The sequence below is a fragment of the Protopterus annectens genome, chromosome 3.part1 (genome assembly GCF_019279795.1).
Source record: "Protopterus annectens isolate FY-2018-M chromosome 3.part1, PAN1.0, whole genome shotgun sequence".
NCBI lineage: Eukaryota > Metazoa > Chordata > Ceratodontiformes > Protopteridae > Protopterus > Protopterus annectens.
In genome coordinates, this window is record NC_056732.1 from 356118951 (window position 1) to 356141207 (window position 22257).

General features: G+C 37.5%; 1 protein-coding gene across 3 annotated transcripts in view; it reads left to right on the forward strand.

The window, feature by feature from the left end:
• CREB5 (cAMP responsive element binding protein 5) overlaps positions 1-22257 on the forward strand; it is a 1721100-nt gene that overhangs the window by 1693379 nt on the left and 5464 nt on the right. For all 3 annotated transcript variants that reach the window (XM_044066812.1, XM_044066813.1, XM_044066816.1), the window contains one exon: positions 18374-18482. In XM_044066812.1, coding sequence (XP_043922747.1) covers positions 18374-18482 — 109 coding nt within the window. The remainder of the gene's footprint in view (positions 1-18373; positions 18483-22257) is intronic.

The window sequence follows — 22257 nt, forward strand, 5'->3', positions numbered from 1 at the left end:
TGGCAGATTGATTCAGTGCCAACTTCACCCCCTCTCACCCCCTAAATGGCCCATCTCAATACTGGAAGATTGCCAAATTCCGGTAATAATGGCCACACAGGTAAAGAACGCACTCTCCTAAGCTAAGAATACAGCATTCATGGGACCAGATGACATCCCGGGCTGTGTACTATGTGAACTGCAAAATGAACTGGAACCTCACCTAAGTGTCATGTTTAATCATACCCTCACCTCAGGCTTCGTGTCCACTGAGTGCCGCACAGCTACAGTTATTCCACTCTACAAGGGGGGATCCACCTTGGATCCCAAGAACTACTGCCCCATCAGTCTGATGAGCCTGATCTGCAAGGCCATGGAACGTATTATCATGGAACTTATAAACAAAGACATTGGCAACCTTCAAAGACTGGACCCCACCCAGTTTGGGTTCGTGAAGTGATGATCTTGTCTCCTGAACCTGATTGACATCTAATCAGTCTGCAGTGCCTTGGACGAGGGTAAGGCAGTCCACACAGCCTACATGGACCTCGCCAAGGCCTTTGACACCATCCCCCACTCCGGAATCATAGATAAACTTACTAAGCTGGGCATTAATCCCTACGTCACTCGATGGGTTGCCAACTGGCTTACTGACAGAGCCCACAATGTAAAAGTAGCTGACTCCAAATCCAGCTCCAGACAAGTGACAAGTGGAATACCTCAGGTTTCAGTCCTGGGACCGCTTTTGTTTGGCATCTACTTCTCTAAAGTACAGGCCAACACTAAGGGACTCTGGCTAACAAAGTTCACAGATGACTGCAAACTGGGAGCCATTACTGAATCCCCAAATGATGTGGATACTCTACAAAAGGGCCTTACAGAAACAGATGCTTGGTGTCAGCGCCATGGGCTCAAGTTCAATGCCAAGAAATGTATAGTTATCCCCTTTGGGAAAAAACATGTACCCGTGAATTACCACATAGGTGGCAGTACACTAAACACCAAAAATGTGATAAGAGACTTAGGGACACAGGTGGACAGTGGTCTCACCTTTGATAACCACATTGCCACAACAGTCAGGAAATCCTTCTATGTGGCACACCTCATCACTAAGGACTTTTCATCCAGAAAAAACGAGGTCATTGTCCCACTGTACTCATCCCTCATTAGACCCATTATAGAATACAATGCCCCATTTTGTATGTACCTCTCAAGACATCTGCAACAACTGGAAAGGCCGCAGAAATACCTCATTGAAAGAATCACAAGCCTAAAGCAGATGCCCTATGCTGACCACCTTAAAAAAAACTCCAGCTATACTCTGTCGCATATCGTCTACTCAGAGGTGATCTCTGCTTAACATACAAGGCCATGTCAAACCCCGAGCTGTTGGATATGCTACACATAAAGAAATCCCAATCCCTCAGAGCCACATGCTCCAGGGATCTAAACCTTGTCATCACAATAAACAAAACATGCTGGAGGGATAAGTTCCTGACCCAGAGACTCCCCAGACTCTGGAATAGACTGCCAATACATGTCAAGCAGAGCACCTCATTGGCCCTCTTCAAAAGAAACCTTGACGATTGGATGGGAGAAAGGAAATTCACCCCAGGATCACGTCAGTCACCCTGCTAGACAGGGGTCCAGGGAAGTAAACAGTGTGGGAAGAAATAGCCAGGGAATTGCTATGGCTAGGCTTGTATAGGCCCTAGGGCCGATAGCCAAGTACTAACCTATGAACCTATGTGAGGCATGAAATTCAAATGATGATGAAAATAATTTTAGAAAAGCCATTCACTATGGAAGGCTTTGCCCCCTTCCTTATGACTCATGCAAGAAGGTTTGTTCACTGCAAGTGACAACTTAATATTCTTACCCCAAGGTCACCATACCTCAGGTGTAAGAATAATTTCCATAAAAAACAGAATCAGTCTTTGAACTGTGCAGTTCATATTTCTAAACATTGAATGAGAGTTCAGTTCCTTAAATCATAAGTGTAGAAGAGCAGACTAACCAACATCCACAACCTGGGCGTCATCTTCATTCTTGGCTGTGTAATTAATATAACACACTGGAATCTTCTTGTAGCTGGCTAGCCCATAAACACACTACTGTTAGATTATCTGACTAATGTCTTTTGACAAATGAAGGGCAGTAGCTGGATTTAGATTTTGATTGTGTCAGCATTTAATAAGAAATGAAAGTCAGTCTTCTGATTGTATAGTAAAGTATACAAGGCTTTGTTCATTTATATGAGAGAAAAAAATTCTCTGTAATACAAAATGGTACATTTTTCTCTGTCCTACCCTTTCTTTAACAAGGATTTAAGTAAAACAATCATAAAGTATTTCCATGACAAACATATTTTCATTTTACAGATTAAAACCTGGTAACTTACCAAGCTCTGTAGTGTAGAGGGTTAAAGGCCTGACTATGAAGTTATATGATCTGAGTTTGAGTAGTGGCCTTTGTAATGGAAGAGCATGGTTAGGGAAGGATGTGAGCGAGGGGCTGGCACTGGCTCTGCTGTCCTTGAGTGAGGAAGCAGTGGTTCTAGTTAGCCGACCACCCAAATGCAAATGGACACTTTTATAGTACTGATATGTTATATGGGTTTAGTGATCCCAAGCTGATGATAGTAACCATGGTAACGTGTAGGAGGAAGAACATGCAAGAAAGTGAAGAGTGTAGGATGCCATACAGTGACATAAGTGCTCACATCAGCCACAATGGATGGACTTTGAAACTTTCTAGAAATATCCTTATTGCTGTGATGCATACAAGGGTACAAACCACCTCCACATCTGCAAGGACGATGACCCCTCTGTTTGGCTATCATTCCTGTATTTTGGATGCCCACCACAGCAGAATGAATGGGATCAAGACATATTAGAAAGGGCTTATTGTTAGCAAGCATAGAAGCAAAAAGGATATAGAAAATAAAATGGGAAACTTGATGGCTATTAACAGAACGACATTGTCATTCATCACAAATTAGACAGAGATTTAGTAATTAAAAGAGAATCTATTTTCTTCAGCACTGATTTATTTGGAAAAGTGTGTCCTTATGTAATTTAAACATTTCAGAGTATTCTGTTCAGTGGGATCTCCATTTACTTGTCCATTACAACTCATAGCGTGGTCAAAACAAACATGTCTCCTTTTTTATCACAAGCATTATCTCTCCCTCCATATCTTTCTCTATCTCTCTCTCCTTCTGTATATATTTATATATATATATATATATATATATATATATATATATATATATGTATATATATAGGTTTACTATCAAAATGTGGGACAGCACTTATACAAAACTGGGATGTTCGAATGCTTCTTTTCCAGTTTCCGTAATGACAGTCTGAAAAAAAGTTCAAATGCACATTAGCAGATGGTAGTGTACATTCGCTCATGTGCATCTGACATTCTGATAACAGATTACACTACAGTGAGGATCAGGAAATTTACCCTTTTCCTCCCTGTAGTGCAATCTCGGAATTGGAATATGTAATATGCAAGGAGTGGGGGGGGGCAAAGCCTCCACATGGGGAGTGCACGAGGGCTTGCCAAAAAAAAGCATTATAGGTAATAGGGACTTTCGACATTGAACCTTCCAGTGTTTGAATGTCAATTCTGTGGTTACCATTTCCAATATTTTGGTAATTCTCTATTACCAAATTCGGAAAACGGATTTGATCAAAAAGTGGAAAATTGTTTTGATTTTCCACTTTTTGATAGTAAGCCACACACACACATATATATATATATATATATATATATATATATATATATATATATATATATATGTTGTTGTTGTTTGTCTTTTGGCTTTTCCTGGTTAGGGGTCGTCACAGTGGAACTCCGCTAATGACTGGCAGTAGATTTTCACGAACGCCGAGGTGCCAGCTCGATGTTCAACCTTCAACGAAAGCACGCCCATTTATGCATGTCTTTCGAATGCCCACCCAACCGCGGGGAGGACATGCAGACTCCACACAGAAGGCACTTCCCGCACTCCATCCGAGAATCGAAGGGGAGAACCTCTTACTGTGAGGCAACAACGCTACCGCTTCACCACCGCGGATACAATACACGCATAAATATATATGATGATGGCATACATTTAGATATGTAAATATATATATATATATATATATATATATATATATATATATATATACACACACACACACACACACACACACACGTATATATATATATATATATATATATATATATATATATAAATGTATATCATCAAAGACCATTTTCAGTCATAACCAGGCCCAAGATACAAGCACCATCATACTGATATTCACAATATAATTATACACATTTTTAGTGCATATCTGATAAGTATGGGAAAATTTATATTGGAGCTAATAACAGTGAAACATTCAGATATTGGCTTAAAAACAACATTAACATCTGCAGTTCACCCAAGTAACAAAGATACTTGTTATGCACTTAAAGTACAAAAAAGCAAGAGCCTAACTAGCTCTACTGAACCTAAAATTCAGAAAGATTGCAAAATGCTAGCAAGAAGAGACAAGTTCCTTAGGTAGTGCCTCCTCCCCCCACCTCTGGTACAAATAACCCCTACAGAATACTCAGCATGATCCACTATCATCCTTCAAATGAGACCTAGATGGCTGGATGGCACCCACAAATTCACACTGAGCTTGACTGGCCTAGTCCTCCGAGACAAAGGGGGTACAGAGTAAGGGTGGGTACTGAAGGCGTTAATGGTCATAACAATCAATAACCTTGAAATTCCTATGAATGATATGTATTATTTAAGTTGATGTTACACAAGTTCTGGAATGGGTTTTCCTAGTTAACGCCATGACAGATGACTGCTGTTTACAGTCCTGCATGGATAAACTACCATAGGAGTACAAACTTGAATTGAATTTGGAGAACTGTATTGCTGTGCCCTTTGGCAGAAATAATAACAGCTTAGATCCAGGAATTGTGATTCATAAAATTGTTCTCCTCCCACACTCTGTCACATGTTCAGAAAATGTAGGGCTCATTCATCAGTTTTTTGATATTCTAACAAAGCTTTCCACCTGATCCCGTAGCCTCATCCCATTAATTCCCAAAGCACTTCCTGTATGTAAGTTTAAAAGATTGAGGAATGCACATTTCCAGTTTGGTTGAAGATGTAGTGCCATTACCTATCAGAGGTGTTATTTGGGAGTACTAAAGAAAATCTATGCATTTAGTACTTCCCCCAAATAGTAATCATTCTTTACTTTTAATCTTTATTATTCCTCATAATTTCTTTTTCACTAATTTTCCCCAAAATGTGCTCCTTCTGCCTTGCAGTCTCAAAGTCATTTACTACTTTGTGATTCTTAACTATACATTTTTCTGCTTTGCCTGTCTCTGCTTAATGGCCCACTGCTCTCTGCCATCGGAACTTCACTTGACTTTTTTTTTTTAATACCTTTATTGAAATATCACTTGTGACATAGGCACATTTGCATTTATATAAAAGTAATCAAACTGTATTAACAAGTTAAAATTAACAAACATTATGCTTCACATATGTTGCTATATAATATATAACCTAAACATTACATACATTATTCAATTCCTGTCCCCTTTTGTAAACAAGAAACATCTTTATAAAATCATCATTTATGACATAGAATCTAGAACAGAAGCTGCCATTCAAAAAGGAATAATTCACTAGACTTTTTTTACACAGTCTTCTTGTTTCTGACCACAAAAAGTAGTATATTTGTCTTGCATAACCCATTTTTTGTGATTGGCTGTAGGCTGTTTCATTTATGTCTTGTTGTTGGGAGTAAGATGATAGTCCAAAGCCAGCTTCTCTGAGAATCAAAAGTAATATTCACACTGAATAAAACTCACCTCAAGGGGCTATCATCCAAGTGCAAGTTATATTTAGTATGGGGTGTTGATAGTTTCCCCTAACAAGGCAGGATTGTCACATCTTCCATGTCTAGAATGTTTGCTACTGAATAGTTTGCTGAAGAGAAGTTGATTAATTCTTTTTAATCTGCACTGGTTTTATTTAACAGCAGGAGACCATCTTGTGTTTCTGCACAATATAACAATATACTGTAAATGCTTGATAAATATCCAATGTTGGAGTAGCTGCATATATGTCCTTTCCTTGCCAATGTAGAAATGCATCTATTCATAATCTGCACACAACAGTACTACAGTTCTTCCCAGTTTGCCTGCTAAAATAGGAGAGAGTACATCCCCGACAACGAAAGCACTAAAACTGGTAACTAAACTGGAGAACCAAATGCTATGAGGCAACATCGCTAAGTGCTACAATTCTACCACCCACACGCTCGGCTGATTTATCTTTTCTGCAGCATTCAGCTGTTTGAATTTTCCTGTTTAGATTTTTTTTCCACACCCTAGACATATTTCTTGTAAGCACTTTTTCATATTCTATGTAAAAGTTGATATTATTTCTGCCCCACTACACAAGAGTTACAGCTATTATTTCATTATTTCCTTTTCTCGGTATTCAGTGAGCTACTTGACAAAACTCATATGCACATCGATTTTGTTATTTGATCATTAGTTGGTCTCTCGTCAATGCACAAAAATACTGTTTATAGCCATCAACTTTCTGTCCTGCTGCTTATAGCCATTCATTTTTTATTATACTGCTATACAAAACCATGTAATAATGTATATTCTTAGTAGCTGATACATGTAAAATTTACTGTGTATATTAATTTTAGCAGTGCTTGTTTACAAATAATTACTTTTATCAAGGGTAAGTCTGTAATGCTGTTATATGTAAATCACACTGTATAATAGCTAAAGTAATGTGTACTGTAGAATCAATGCCGTTATCATTTAACAATATATTACTTTTGATTATCTTTATTTGGTAATGCAGATTAATTTATAGTCCCGTAATATTTACTTAGTAATTTTCTCATGCTCAGACACAGTCTGTTGTCTTTTTGCCTGTTGCGCTGTTAATTGTTTTTCATACTTTTCATACAATTATTCTGCTTTTTTTACACTTAGATATCTCTCTTGCACTCATGAAATGGCTTGATCACCAATTCTTTGTGTATCTGCTAACTGTATACGCTTAATACAGAAGGTTAGAGGTACATGTCTGTCCTTTATTTATGTCTTACAGGAATGGAAAGATGCTCCTGACTGTGAATGTATTTGCACACATTCATACATGCACGCACACACACACACACACACACACACACACACACACACACACACACACAAACACCCACTCTCTCTGTATCTACTTGTGTGCATACACTACAGACATATTCTCCACACTTGACTCAGTCATTTGATATACTAAACGTTTTCTCACTGACTGCCTTCCCCTACAAAAATATCTTAAATTGTAAGATATCCTCCTTTTAATAGTATTTTTATCTCCAGTTAAGTTTTCAAAGTGAACATTTCTGTAGCTATAAGTGAATTCCGCCTGTTGACGGGGTGGCTCACTTTTAGATACAGTCCAACTCAGTTTTTTAGAATCCTTTGTTAGTGGATTTGAATGCTGTTCGGCATTGTATTCAGTAAAAGCAGGGCTTGTAAAGCACTGACTAATAGGAACACCATTCGCTAATCTGGCAAATTTGTAGAAGCAGCTTTCATTACCTTACCCTTCATTTCAGTCCACTGACTTTTCTCAGATAAATGTTAATCCTCTAAGACTGACTTTGGCTTTTTAGGAGTGTACCTGCATTGTTTACCTAGTTACCCTGCTGTCCTACCTACTCGATAAACTGCTTGTTAAAGTTACTCGTTATCCTAGTTATGTGCAATATGTCCCAATTTATAATTGCAATGTGCAATATGTTTCAATTTATAATTGCAATGTGCAATATGTTCCAATTTATAATTGCAATGTGCAATATGTTTCAATTTATAATTGCAATGTGCAATATGTTCCAATTTATAATTGCAATATGCAATATGTTCCAATTTATAATTGCAATGCCAGACTTTTTTTTTCTTCATTGCTGAGAAGCAGTTATTTTTTATGACAAGGTATGTCCACCAACTACCAACCAAACTGATGATGCATGAGAAACACATTTAAGAAAAAAAAACAGTATGTCCAAAACCCCAGAGACCTTGTTATTAAATGAGAAAACAGTATGCTATGAAAAGTAGGCCTTAATGTTCAGGCAGTGCAAATGTACAAAAAAGGCATGATAGAATCCTGGGAAATGCATGTCATCAGTTTATGAGAGTTCAGAATTTATGTACGGTTTCAGGCATGTTCTGTTAAAACTAAGAATTGAATTAATGAATGAATGTTACTAATTCCATAGAGATATTTCTTTGCTGAATAACAGTTAAAAAATGGATGACTATGCTTTAGAAACTTATTTGTCACCTGAACAACAATAACACCACTCCCCACAAAACATGGTAGCTCTAGCACAAGTCTAATTACAGACAGGTACACATAATTCCATTTAGTCAATGCTATGCACCCTTTTTAAATGGCTGGTTTATGCAGAGCAAGACACACACACACACACACACACACACACACACACACACACACACACACACACACACACACACACACACACACACACACACAAACACGGATACACATTAACACATATGCACACACAGACACAATCACACATACACAATAATCATAATAATAATAATAATAATAATAAAAATAGTTTGCTTATACAGACTGCATCTGTTCCATGCAACCTTAATCTCAGTCTCTCAGGTAAAGGCTGAGATTTGCCTATGTAGACAGTACAAGCACTGGTGGGCAGAGTTAGCAGGGACTGCTGTGGAAACTGTCACCCACTTTTATTATGTTCATTATGCAAGCAGGACTTTATTCCTGGACTAGTGCCTTATTCTATTTTTACACAGCCCACAAACCATCAGTTAGTGTAGCTATGCTGACTATATGTATATTTAATTTGTTCCCATTACTTTCTGTTTTGTGAGAGTTTGTGTGCTGCACACATTACAGATTTGACATGACAAGAGTTCACACAACTACAAATAATGCAACCTGTGAGCAATGGAGGTAGACCCTATAAAACGACAGAGATAAGACATGTAAGACATCAGGAGAAGGAAGTACATGAGGCTCTGTGAAAGTACTTAAGTCAGCAATATGACAGAGAAGGATGAAGGAGAGGCTGTTTACTAAAAAGGCAGCAATGTGGGACATAAAATTATGAAAACAGATTGTGAGGAAGTGGGTTTACTTAATATAAGCACTGCTGAAGACATAATAGCTTGAAGAGGGATTATTAACTGAATGATTGTTGATCATTTGCATGACAATGGTGGAAGGTGGAAAGGAAGTTCTTTATTTTAGTGATGATCTAAGACAGGAATATGGAAAGAGGTGGGACACAGATGTTTAAGTTATTCTTCAATTTTTTAATTATTATGATATAGATGGGATTGTGTGTCTTGCTTCTGGAGATTCACACCTCCTGTGCAAGTTGTGTGTTCTACACAGCATTGCCAGCTGTGATGATTACTGTAAGTATCCAGCATACCTCAGGGCAATAATACTTATTTATTCTTATAGTGTTGTATGGCTCAGTCCCTGGAGAAAGTAGGCTGTGTTATCCTACCCTGTGAAACTTGAGAAGGGATTCTTCATCAAACTATCATGTCCAGACATTCTAAACATTACTCAAGGCCAAGAAAGTGTGACATATCTTTACTAACCAGGTATGTGGTCAGTACTATGTGGAGAATACTTGTGCGGCTGGCAGTAAACAATTGATCAAGTCGTGGTGGACTCGACTCACAATACAGGCGCAATGAATGAGTTCATGATAGATGCCATCACATCTGCCTCATCTTGTTCATTCCATTCCTTCTCACTACACTTGTTTTTTTTTCAGTTTTTTGGTATAGCTATTTTTTTTTTCATTTCAGGCACATCTTTTCTATTACCCTTCCCCCAAAAATACATTGCACAGAATGCATTGATGTTCTGAGTATCAGACAGCAGACATATATTTTGTACTGGTTTCCTACTCAGTAATTAAGGTAACCTGATACATAATTATCAAAGGCGAGAAGCATGCTGCCACATAGAAACAGTTCTGCATTTTCAGCAGGTTCATACAATAAGCTTAGCTTTATTAGTATTGTTGTTTTAGGTAGAACAGCCCAAAGGCAGAAAGATTGCCCAAGTTGCCCCTTCTGTCTGTCTAATTCCTTTTTGCTGCTTTGGCTTCCCTCTCGTCAGAAGTTATGCTTTCAAATCTCAGAGCAAGTGACTGCAAAGGAGTTTAACCTAAATCCTGCCCAAAATTCTCCCAACTAGTATGCATATGAGCTCAGAACTCAATAGCGGAAGAGGTAATAGGATCTCTGGGAGCTTCTTGGTCAACAGAATGAGGCAGTTAATAAATAATGTATGTGATGTACAACCTAAAATGACAAGGCCTTTTTGCTTGGGACAGCTAAAGGTACTTTTATTTATTTGTTTATTTTTTACTTGACTAGAGACTCATTTCCCTCCCTTGTAGTTAAAGGATGTAATAATATATGTGTCTTGCAGATGTGCTAGTCATCTGTCATCACTCTGTTTCATTCTTACATTTTATGGAGGCCTGCAAAGTTTTTATGTTTAGTAATTGTTGTCAGCAGTTACTTTTAGGGCTGTGTTTAACTATGAAAAATCGTTTTATATTCTTGTGAGTTGTAGCGTCATAAAAAGAGATGGTGTCATCTTGCAAAATGGTATTTAAAGCTTACCATTTCATAGAAAAAAACATATAATTAGTTAGCAAAGCAGGAATTTCTAGGTCAACCTATCTGCCCACAGCCCATATTTAGCTGTCTCATAGTCTATAAGTAATCTGTGATGACTTTATTTTTTTCTTTGTTTTTTCAGTCAGTGGTAGATTTGAAATTATTAGGTGGGAATCTTGTGTATTTACATTTCTTGGCATTAAAGCTGTTGTTTGTTGGTGATGGAATTGAGAATTCAGTTAAGAAATATGAGAGGTCATTAAAAAAATATTTAGCTGCATTTCACTAAATATTTTGTGTGAAAATAAAATAATAACTGCAGTTAAAATAGTTATGGATAACACATGTGGAATCTAATTATGAAATATGAGGAGGAATCAGAAATCTAACCATACTTAACATTAGATATATTTTTGTTACCACACCCTGCCAGTTTCAGCACTTAGAGTAACATTGTAAGGGGACATGTAAATATTAGTTTTCGTAAAATGGTTATAAAGGGAAACGTTTGTACCACTGGAGAACTGTTTCCCAGCATTCTCTACCAAGTCGAATCTTTGTTTGTCATGTGTCTCAAACGTATGGATACTTATCCACTCTCCTAAAAATAATAAAGAGAAGAATCGGCACACTGTTCACCTGAAGCAGCATACTTAGGGTCTCGCACGGCAAATTCATAACCAGGATATACAGGATGTAAACGTACAGTCTATTTTGTACAGATGATTTGAAAATTATCTGCAGTTCATAAACAAACCAAAAAGTGCGCAAGGCATAATTGTGAGTTATATTATCACATCAACCAGGCCGAGCTGAACCAGTGCAAATAGCCACTAGAGGGACGGAAGTCATTTTATCATAATCTGCTGGGTTGGAAAATCATTTTATCATAATCTGTTCTTCAGTCCATGGATTCTGTCTGTAGACATTGTGAAGGTGGGAAGATAGAATTATATGTGACCAAAATCTTAATGCATTGGCCTAAATGGCATTGAGGTGGTTAGTGTAGCATACAGTACTGCAGGACTAATATGGTGGTTCAGCAAATGGTTGTATCAGGTGATGACTCACTAATGTATGCACCTTCTAAATGTACAGCATTGCCTGTATCAGGTGATGATTCACTAAAGTGTGCACTTTCTAAGTATACAGCATTGCCTGTATTAGGCAATGACTCACTAACGTGTGCACTATCTAAGTGTACAGCATTGCCTGTATCAGGTAATGACTCACTAACAATTGCACCTTCTAAGTGTACAGCATTGCCTGTATCAGGTGATGATTCACTAACATGTGCACCTTGTAAGTGTACAGCATTGCCTGTATCAGGTGATGACTCACTAACATGTGCGCCTTCTAAATGTACAGCATTGACTGTATCAGGTGATGACTCACTGATGTGTACCTTCTAAGTGTACAGCATTGCCTGTGTCATTTGATAACTCACTAACATGTGCACCTTCTAAGTGTACAGCATTGCTTGTCTCAGGTGATGACTCACAAACGTGTGCACCTTCTAAGTGTACAGCATTGCCTGTCTCAGGTGATGACTCACTAAAGTGTGCACCTTCTGAATGTAGAGCATTGCCTGTATCAGGTGATGACTCACTAGTGTGTGGACCTTCTAAATGTACAGCACTGCCTGTAGCAGGTGATCACTCACTAATGTGTGCACCTTCTATGTGTATAAAATTGACTGATAGCAAAACTGTTTACAACTACTATCCCTTTTCTGATGGCTGCCCTGTCAGCACCAAAAAGCACCAGTGTTGAGTAATATAATGCCATATTGAAGCACAACTGTGGTAAATAAGATCTTTCTAGAACCAGTGTCCAGTATAACACCATACTGAGCACAGGTGTGGAGAACAGGATCCTCATCTTGTAACACTATATAACAAACAGATGTAGTTAATATTATGAACATGTTACAATACACTGTGTGTGTCTGGCATGGTATGCACATGTGTGGAGAATACTTAGCAGATGCAGCACCCTGCTCAGACATGGAGGAGAGGGCCCTAGTGCAGATCACTGGTCATCCCCTGTGCTGCCTTGCTGAACACCAGATATACTGGCAGAGCAAAAACTAAGAATATCATAAAACATTAATGTATGTGAGTTAAATGTGTGATATGTATAAAATATAATATAGTACGGGGGCTTTCCACTTGCCATAAAATTTGTTCCCTACCTATACTTACAAACTCGGGGCCCCCATACTATCTACTGATACACACACACACACACACACACACACACACACACACATATATATATATATATATATATATATATATATATATATATATATATATAAGCAAATCTCAATCATTCCAAAAAATACCAACATTCATATTCTCGACAAAATAACACTGAATATGGAAACATTGAATAAGCACTCAGTAGCAACCCAACAGCATATCTAAGGAAAACACTCTTGAATATGCAACTGAACAAACATATAAACACCAAAACAACTAACTAGACACAAAAAAACTGTATTTGTATATGTGAAAGGGCAAAGCTTCCACACCCCCACTTACACTGCTGTCACACAGCTGCCATGTAAGGGCAAACTTTTCTATAAACAAAACCTTGGCCCAAAAATATTCACCAGTATGAGCTGTTGATTGGATGTCCAGATTTTTATCTGGATGTACTTATTTTGCATGATCTGCAAACTGAGATGTATGATACATGCAGATTATCTTCCAAGCAAGAATGAGCTGGAAAGATATCAGCTTATGAAAATTGCATTAAATTGCTAATGGTGTGCTGCTGTTTTATTTATTTGTACACACTTATTTACACAGTTATTTGCTAGGTAAATGCTGTGCCACAGACTCCTGTAGTCACAAGCTAAGCAGTAAATAGGATAGTAATACAAAGTTTTAAATGTATTTGTATGTACAGTTTAAAGCAATTCACTAACATTATGCTACTAGTTTAAAGAAATACCAGATCATTTCAGAATTCAAAATTCATAAACAATCCACATAATCGCAACACAAGTGAGTTAGGTACACATTAACACATACCTCTCAACTAGGATATATTGAGAGTAAGTACAAAGGCTCTTGAAAATTAGGTACATCCAGCCAGGATGCTTGATAAGGATAAAGTATTACCATAGAGTTATGCCATTGGTCTGATTTTTGAGAATTTGGATTGGAGGTGTTGCAGAGGTGCATTGATGCATTTATATAATTTATGAAAGTGGCCATGTATATTTCTGAAGATGTTATGTTTTCACCTGAAATATTAAATGCTGAAAGAAAATAAATTTTGAGATTTTGGCTGTGATGCACAGAGCTGAGATTTGGTGGTAGTCCTCAGGTGTGGAGGTTATGCTCTTTTTAGGAATTGGTTCCTTGTGCTTGACTACTTTATATGAAGTATTATGTGGGATGAAAATGAGAGGTACACTGCAAGTGGTAGTAGTGAGTATTATAAGTATGTTTACCTTCAGGGAGAATGGATATAGTTCATCAGATCCTGAAGAGCTGTGCCTGGCAGAAATTTGACAAGTACACCATTATTTTGCTGTTTGTTTTATGGAAGTTGAATACTGGCTCTTTGTTTTTATGCTAAATTTAGGAGACATGCCATGGAATTCAGAAAAAAGTTCACTCCTCAAGTTAATTGCCTACTGTAGGCAGGTCAGTCACAATGACAGTGGGAAAATGCGATTCAGCGACAGCTGTGGCCACAATGGGAAAGACCTCATTAGCTCCCTAGCATGTATCTGAACTGCACACCAGCCAATGCTAGTACTGTCAGACTGGGCGGCAGTATTTTTTTTCCCCAGAGACCGATGCATTGCATTGATGAAGGCACCCCAGCACACTGTCTTACACGCACACACACACACACACACACACACACACACACACACACACACACACACACACACACACACACACACACGTCCTCACATACTAACACACCTCTGACACTATATGCATTCCCTGAACATACCTATACTGCTACTGCTGCTATAGGAGTAAATGGGTCTTCACCATGTTGATATCATTCAACTCTTTCCTTCAGCAGTGAAAATGTTATGTTTGGCACATGGATATTTGCATTAGCCACTCATCTCCCAGTTTTCCACATTATCATGCAGCTCTGCCGTGAGACCATCATCCATGCTGAGGCCCCCTCTGTCAGAAAACTCTAGAGGTAAAGCAGTCTAAGAAGTAGAAAGGCTTACCATGAGGGAAGGAAATGACCATGTTAGAGCTTCCCCCTCATGGTAAGCCTTTCTGAATTCCAGCCATGGTTTTGGTTGTGTTTGTCCAAGTAGAATTATTACTTGAGTTTATTAATTGGTTTGTTGTGGACTGTATGTCCTTTTGAAGATTTCTGACAAGTATTTTCTGATAGTCATTGCTTGTAGTCACACACACACACATACGCTTGTACGCATACACATGAACATACACACACACACACACACACACACACACACACACACACACACACACACACACACACACACACACACACACACACACACACAAACACACACACACATTTAACTCTATAAAGTTGTTTTACGGTGCCTGGCATTTTATATGTTTTCAGAATTGTTTGGATTACCCCTGTTTGTAAGTTCTCTTTTGTTACTTCAGCTTAATAGCTATATATTTTAACCTTGCTGGTTTTCTTCCGCTGTTGCCATTTTGCATTTCTAAGCCTGAGTCTGCTTTTTATTGTTTTGCTCAACCACACTGTACCATTGAGACTTCTAGTATTAATTGAATATATTTTGTTTTGTATGTTTAACATTACAGTTATAAATGTTGTTGCTGTTTCACTCGTACCAGTACTTTGTAGTGACAGTAACCGGTCATTTGTTACTGTTTCATTTAGAATGTTAAATTCTTTAAATTTGCAGATTCAGATAATGTAATAGTAAATTGTAGATAGGAAGAGGGTTTACATGACCATGTTGTGGTAAGAGGGGAGAGCACACTCAAAGCAATGTAGTGGACAATATGTTTTTATACCTCTGTAATCTGTTATCATAATGTGTAAAGCCAGGGATAACGGTGTGATTGTGTTAGATTGAGTAGCTTTGTTACTAGATGGCTCAGGTTATACTTTCTTAAGAGGAGCAATAAGGCAAGATGATGGTCATTTATCCAGTTTCGCTTGAGCCCACCCAAGTGGATGAGGTTATTCTGTGTGTATAGTGTGGTGGAGCACTAAGATTTTAATGCCTAGTAGGTTTGTGTTAGTGGACCAACAATATACGATTTTACTCTATTCGTCTTGGCATGATCTCCTAGTAAAATTTTACCAGTAAGCCAGTATGAACGTTTGTTCATTGCCATGAGTGTTTGCTGCTAATTTGTATCTTCTAAATGACTAGTAGTTATCACTAAAGAATGTTGACAATATTATATCTGCTTTTATCCTCCTTCCCATATTGGCATAATATATGAGTATTTCTTGATATTCTTTTATTGAATAGTTGGTTTTATTGTATTTACTGTCTTAATTCTCGTAAGTTGTAGCTATCCTTTGGTATATTAAAATTTTGGGAGTTGAAATTTGTAATGCTGCTGTTTTTTACGGTATTGATATAACTTTGACTTGAGTTGAGTGTGATATTTCATGAAAGGAAGAATTTTCCATTTTGATGAGTAGCTTGCTATGTCTTTTGCGTTGCTGTAAAGTTTGCATAGAAGATGGCTTGCAATGCTTCTAGCATTTAAATTTATATTTAAGCCTTACCAGTTCTTTTCTATTTTCATGCTGTATATGAGAAGAGTTTGAGGCATTTGGATTATGGATTTATATTTTGCTTATATAATTTGATGATTAGGCAGATTTCGATAAGTATGGTGAGGTCCATTAGTCCGACCATGTTTTTAATAGTTAATTCTTGTTGCCTTCTTTTTATCTTGGAATGTGGACTCGCTAAACTGGACATTGGTGTGAGTATATGTGTGAGTGTCTGGTATGGAAGAACAGTCATAGCAGGGCTAGCCACTCGGTGTGAGCCTTGGCTATAGATGACTGTTACAGTTGAAGTGACACCACAACCCCATGTGCAAAAATGGGAAAAGGGGTCATAGATGGATGAATGGATGTGACTGGTTGTTGGGTAGAATGAAAGAAAATAATGTCACAGGTTCATAGGTACTTACTGGGCTACTGATCTGTAAGAATATTAAGAAGGGTAGCCTTACATTCTCATGGTAGTTTTTAGTCTGTATATTTTCCATACAAATAACCAAACAATAGGTTAAACAAGGATATGTTGGGACATTTACATCTTCCACCTATCCATGAGGTACAAGATCCCTAAACCATGGGAGGGGGTGAATTTGCAGTTGCCCATCCATTTGTGAAAATTATATTTGACTAGATTAAGAGAAGTACTTTGCTTTATTTGGAGTAGAAGAGAGTTCCCTAGAAGTGGTGTTCCCTGGGCTACAAACCTGTCCTTCCAGCATCTTCTGTTTATTAAAAGAGATGGGGGGATCCTTGAGTGTTTTTTATGATACCATAGTGATACCATTGAACTTGCAAATGTGTAATAGGTCTGACAGAATAGGGTCTGTGGATGCTCTGTAAGCAAGGCAGATGTCAACTCTTAGTAGTCTTTATGATACTGAGAGCAGGGACAAAGTGTTGAGACACTCTGCAGAGATTTTATGATTTAGGCCCTTGACTTTTGTTTTTTAAGTGAGAAAACATTGTGACAAGTGTTTGGAGAGGTATACACCAGAAGGAGCATTACACTCAATGATCAACCTAATAAGTGCCAAGTATTGGTGGAACAATTACATCCTGATCTGGACACAATACCTTGAGATATAAGCTGTGCCATGAAAAACGAACTTCTTTACAACAGTGGATATGTGGTGATCAAAGGGCACTTCATTGTCAATATAGGTTCCCAAATCCTTATCTACTGCATCAGTTTTCTTTTTTAGTTAAAATGCCACTTTAATTAGCTATATTAGCATTGACTGCTCTGGGATGACTTGGTAGAAAGGTGAGTAAGTTGTGTCCATCTTAATGGAGACAATGCTCATAGTGTGCTATTTTGAAAGACCACTCACTTTCTTAGAACTCTGAATGTGGACGTACAGTTTATTGGACAAAGAGCGTGTGCATTGGCAGCTTTAGCGCTTTCTTTAAGCCAACAGATAAATAACTATGCAAAGCTTTTGCCCTAGATAAGGCTGTCTTCTGGAACAGAGGCTGTGTCATAATTCTACAGGTTTGAACTGAGCTTGGGGCACAGTCTCAGCATTACCTGGATAAGATGGAAGGTTAGATACAGAGGAACATAGCAGCTTTCTTTTAAAACTACAAATGCTGATAAACTAAAAGAGATAAGCTTTACTTAGCAAGGATGGGACTGAGAAGGGTAACACTCAACAAATGCCATTACACAGCGATAATAATAGATGAAGTGCAGTAGTTCTTTTACCTTTTGTTTATTGTATGCCGTGTGTATGTCTCATATGTACCCTAAATATATCTTGTTTTTACTATATTATAGCAAGGTCATTGTGGGAGGGGAGCTCAGACTTGATGCAAATTCTGATATTCTTTTCTTACGAGTTGTTTGTGCTTTTTGATGAAATACATTGACTTTCTCTTTTTCTAGAATGAAGTTTCCATGTTGAAGAATGAGGTTGCACAGTTAAAGCAGCTACTTCTGACACATAAGGACTGTCCCATCACAGCAATGCAGAAAGAATCACAAGGCTACTTAAGTAAGAATACGTATTTTGATTCACTAAACAAACAATGCTTTATTGTCTCTTCAGAATTCTCATAAGACACAATTCCATGACTTTTCTTAATGATGATCACTTCTTGAATGTAGTATCAGTTAGTACCTGGTATTGACTATTGTATCTGTACAAGACCAAGGTATAAAACACCATGTCCAAGGCACTTCTGAATGGACATCTTCTGTATATTTTTTAATTTATTTATCCTTTGGTGACCATTTTAGTCACACTAGGTTAGTGGCCTCTTTCCAGGGGATACTTGAGATGATATTCACACTTCTGGGGGGGATTTGGCCTAGCCATTCAGGAACTTACTATAAAATGGTTAATTTGTTTACACTTTCTTTACAAATCAAAGTGTTTATCACAATGTACTCTGTTTTATTTATATAGTATTTTACAATGGAAAACAATTGCTAGAATTATCCTGTCCTGTCAAAAGCATGCCACAAGTTTAATTGCATTTCTGCCCCATCACAAGTAGTAGGTAGGATTCTAGTAAGAAAGTACTCTGAAAAGAAAAAAGATGGCATTCAAATGTAGATGTGACTCGTAAAAAATACAGATAAAGACTTGTAATCAAAGCCAGTATGCAAAATGCTGAGCCTAGATTCCCTTATCATTTTGATAAAATGTCTGATCTATTAAAATGGTGTACTATGCTAATCATCACTACATATAGTGTAAAATGTACCATGCAAATGGATAAAGTGTATGACTGCAGTGCCTTATTCTAGCAGATCAGTAATAATCTATCATGTTTATAATACATCTTTTATCTAATTTGGCCATTTTTTCCATGCCATCACTTGTATACTCGGATGGCATGCTGTACCTTTAAAAACATGGCATCTGTGTTGTTGTTTCTGTACTTGAGCTTAAAGTTCTACTATAAAATGCCAACTTCCTAAAAGCCAGCAAGCTGAAAGGACAAAAAAATATCCAAAACTCAGAACAGCAAAAAATAAAAGTTTGTTAAGTGTTTTTGCAGGTGGGCAAGACCCCCTCTTCCACTTCCGATGTGAGGAGTAAGTCACTCATATCTGTCTGAAGTTATATATACCAAGTCAATGGTCTTACCAGGTTGAAGAAGAAGAAGGTCCAAATTTCCCAAAACGAGTGAATCATTGCTGATGCACACTTGGAAACTGCCGAAGAAATTATTTACTGTGAAAGACAATATATAAATTATGCCATTTCATCTTTCTACATCAAGCATCTGTAGGGAAGTCTGAGTTTAAAATATTCAATAACATTAATATTAAGAGTGTTATAGAAAGTCATTATATGTTCTTGGATTCTTTATCTTTCAACATCTTTAAAGTCCTTCTCTCACTCAGCTTTCTACAAAATGATTTAATCATACAAACATAAAAATACTGACAGTCTGTTAAATACTGATGATTGCAGAATCTGCAAAGCTTTTTCCTGATATTTAGACATTGTATTCTTGAATTGCATTTAGGTATGTAAAGTGGTTAGTGGCACATAATTTCAAATAAACAACATTCCTTTTTGCCAAAAACAACCCACTAGTCAAAGGATTGCCAAGCTGATAAGCAAATCTGCAGATTAAATGATTACACCAACCAGTACAAGGCTAAAAATGAGGCTGTCCTTCTTTCATGCTGTTCAGGTTAAGAAAATGGATTAAAGGCTAAGGAGAGTGAGGTTGCATGGAAAAGAGAAGAGAATGTGGCTTGTTTCTTTCAGTAGTTGAGCTTAAGTAGAAATGGACATTTTGCCTTTTTATGACTGATTCTTCAGTGTATCTGAAACAAAATTCCTGTATGTAAAACTGGAAAACAAAGTGCCATGTACGGTAATGGTTGGTTCATTGTACTTAGTGACTGTACAAGGAAACTGCCTGGAAAACATTGTATCCCATAATGGATGCATGCCACAGTCACTTTTGATGGCCCTTGTGATCTGTTGTTGATAGAACATAAACAGCGTTCATTCTCACACCAACAGATATCATCTTAAACCTGTACTTTTGAAAAGGGGAATGCAATCATAGTAAGAACTGAAGTAGAAAGGTGCTAAGAAGCTGTCATATGTACCTAAGCCTTTTCTCTTTGCTGAGCACTTTTAAAAACATTGATATTAATGCTAGAAATATAACCACACTTCTCAACTGTCACTGATTTACTGGGACTTTCCTGATGTTTGGCTGCAAATTTTGCTTTGCCCCAACTAATTCCTCCTGAAATTGGAGACTTTGGGAGAAAAGGTGGTGGAATGCACATAATATATAATGAAAATAATTAAGAGTTACAGGCTTCATTTACTTCAGAAAATATATGTAAATTCACATTTTTGTATTGAGTCAGCTTCTCAGATTGCTAGTACTAACATTTTAAAAAGTGTCACTGATTGTTCCTGATTATTTCTGAATTTGTCTCTAATTCTGGAGTTAAGAGATTGATAGCTATAAGTATACTTGTTAGTGTAGAACATTATGATGAGATTTTTTTTTGCATTGTACCATTTTTTCTTTATTGCAAAGTAAACATCAGACTTTCCCCTGCCATTCCTTTAGTAACACACATTGTCACAAAGTCACAAAGAAGTGCCTTAAGTAAACACTGTCCCTATATTGTAACTGTTTAGTTCAGTACTTCCTGGATTTGTGTACAGAACTTTCACTGTTGTTGGTATCTCCTGCCTTAGAATGAATGTAGCTGTCCCCTTTGAACTTATTTTATGAATACTGAGGTGTCTCAGGCATACATTCCATACTGGGTTCCCTTCCTACTGGAGCCCATTTATTTATTTTAACTCTACTGCTGTATCCTACTTACACTACTCTTTGTCTCTCAGTTGTAAGGCACAGTGAGTTACTACTCAGTTTTGGCTGCTGCCTGTCCCCAGTCTGCTACATATATCTAACTTCTAACTCCCTGTCTACTTCCCCCATCTAGGCTGGACAATTCTATATGCTTTTGCACCCTCATACTGCTATTTGATACTCTGTCATTTTCTATCTCACACTGATATGATCTTCCTTGTTTTTCATGTAAATACTTCCAACTTTTTGCTGTTCATTTTTAAACATTTCCATTACTGTTGCTGTGTCATAGCCTATTAAGACAATCCTGACTATTTTCGTGCATGACTCTAGCTTGGCTTCACTTCACTCTCCACCTTACCCCCATTCCCACCCATCCTTGACATCACTTCCTTTATACTGGGTCTACCCCTCCCTGTCCAAAATTCAGCCTACCACAAGACGTCAAACTCTTCCCACCTGCAGCAACATAATCATCTCACAAATAACAGCTCACAGGCTCTTATTCCTCCCAACCACAGAAATAACATCTGCCTCATCTACTTTTTATACTATGATGTGCACCTAAAGTTTGTTATTAGTGTTCTTATTTATATTCTGCCTGCTCTTTATGCCTCTGACTGACTTCATATATCACTGATACTTCTCAGTTTCCTTTCTCATTATTACATAATTAGAATTAAGTAACAAGACAAATCTTCTCAACCTACTTCTGTTATTTATCTCCACATCTGCATCCCTCCACGTCATACTACAGACTACACTTTTCCTTTCTCTTTTCTCTATAACCACAGAAATTTCAAATATTTCTCCAAACATCTTATCTCTTTCTACTGCTACCACCATCCTATCTAACAATGTATTACTGTATACTTTCACCTCTGTACATCTCTCCTATTGCAATTTACTGAGCACACTATGAAATCAGAAACAACCATACCAATATATCTCCCTGCCTTTTTA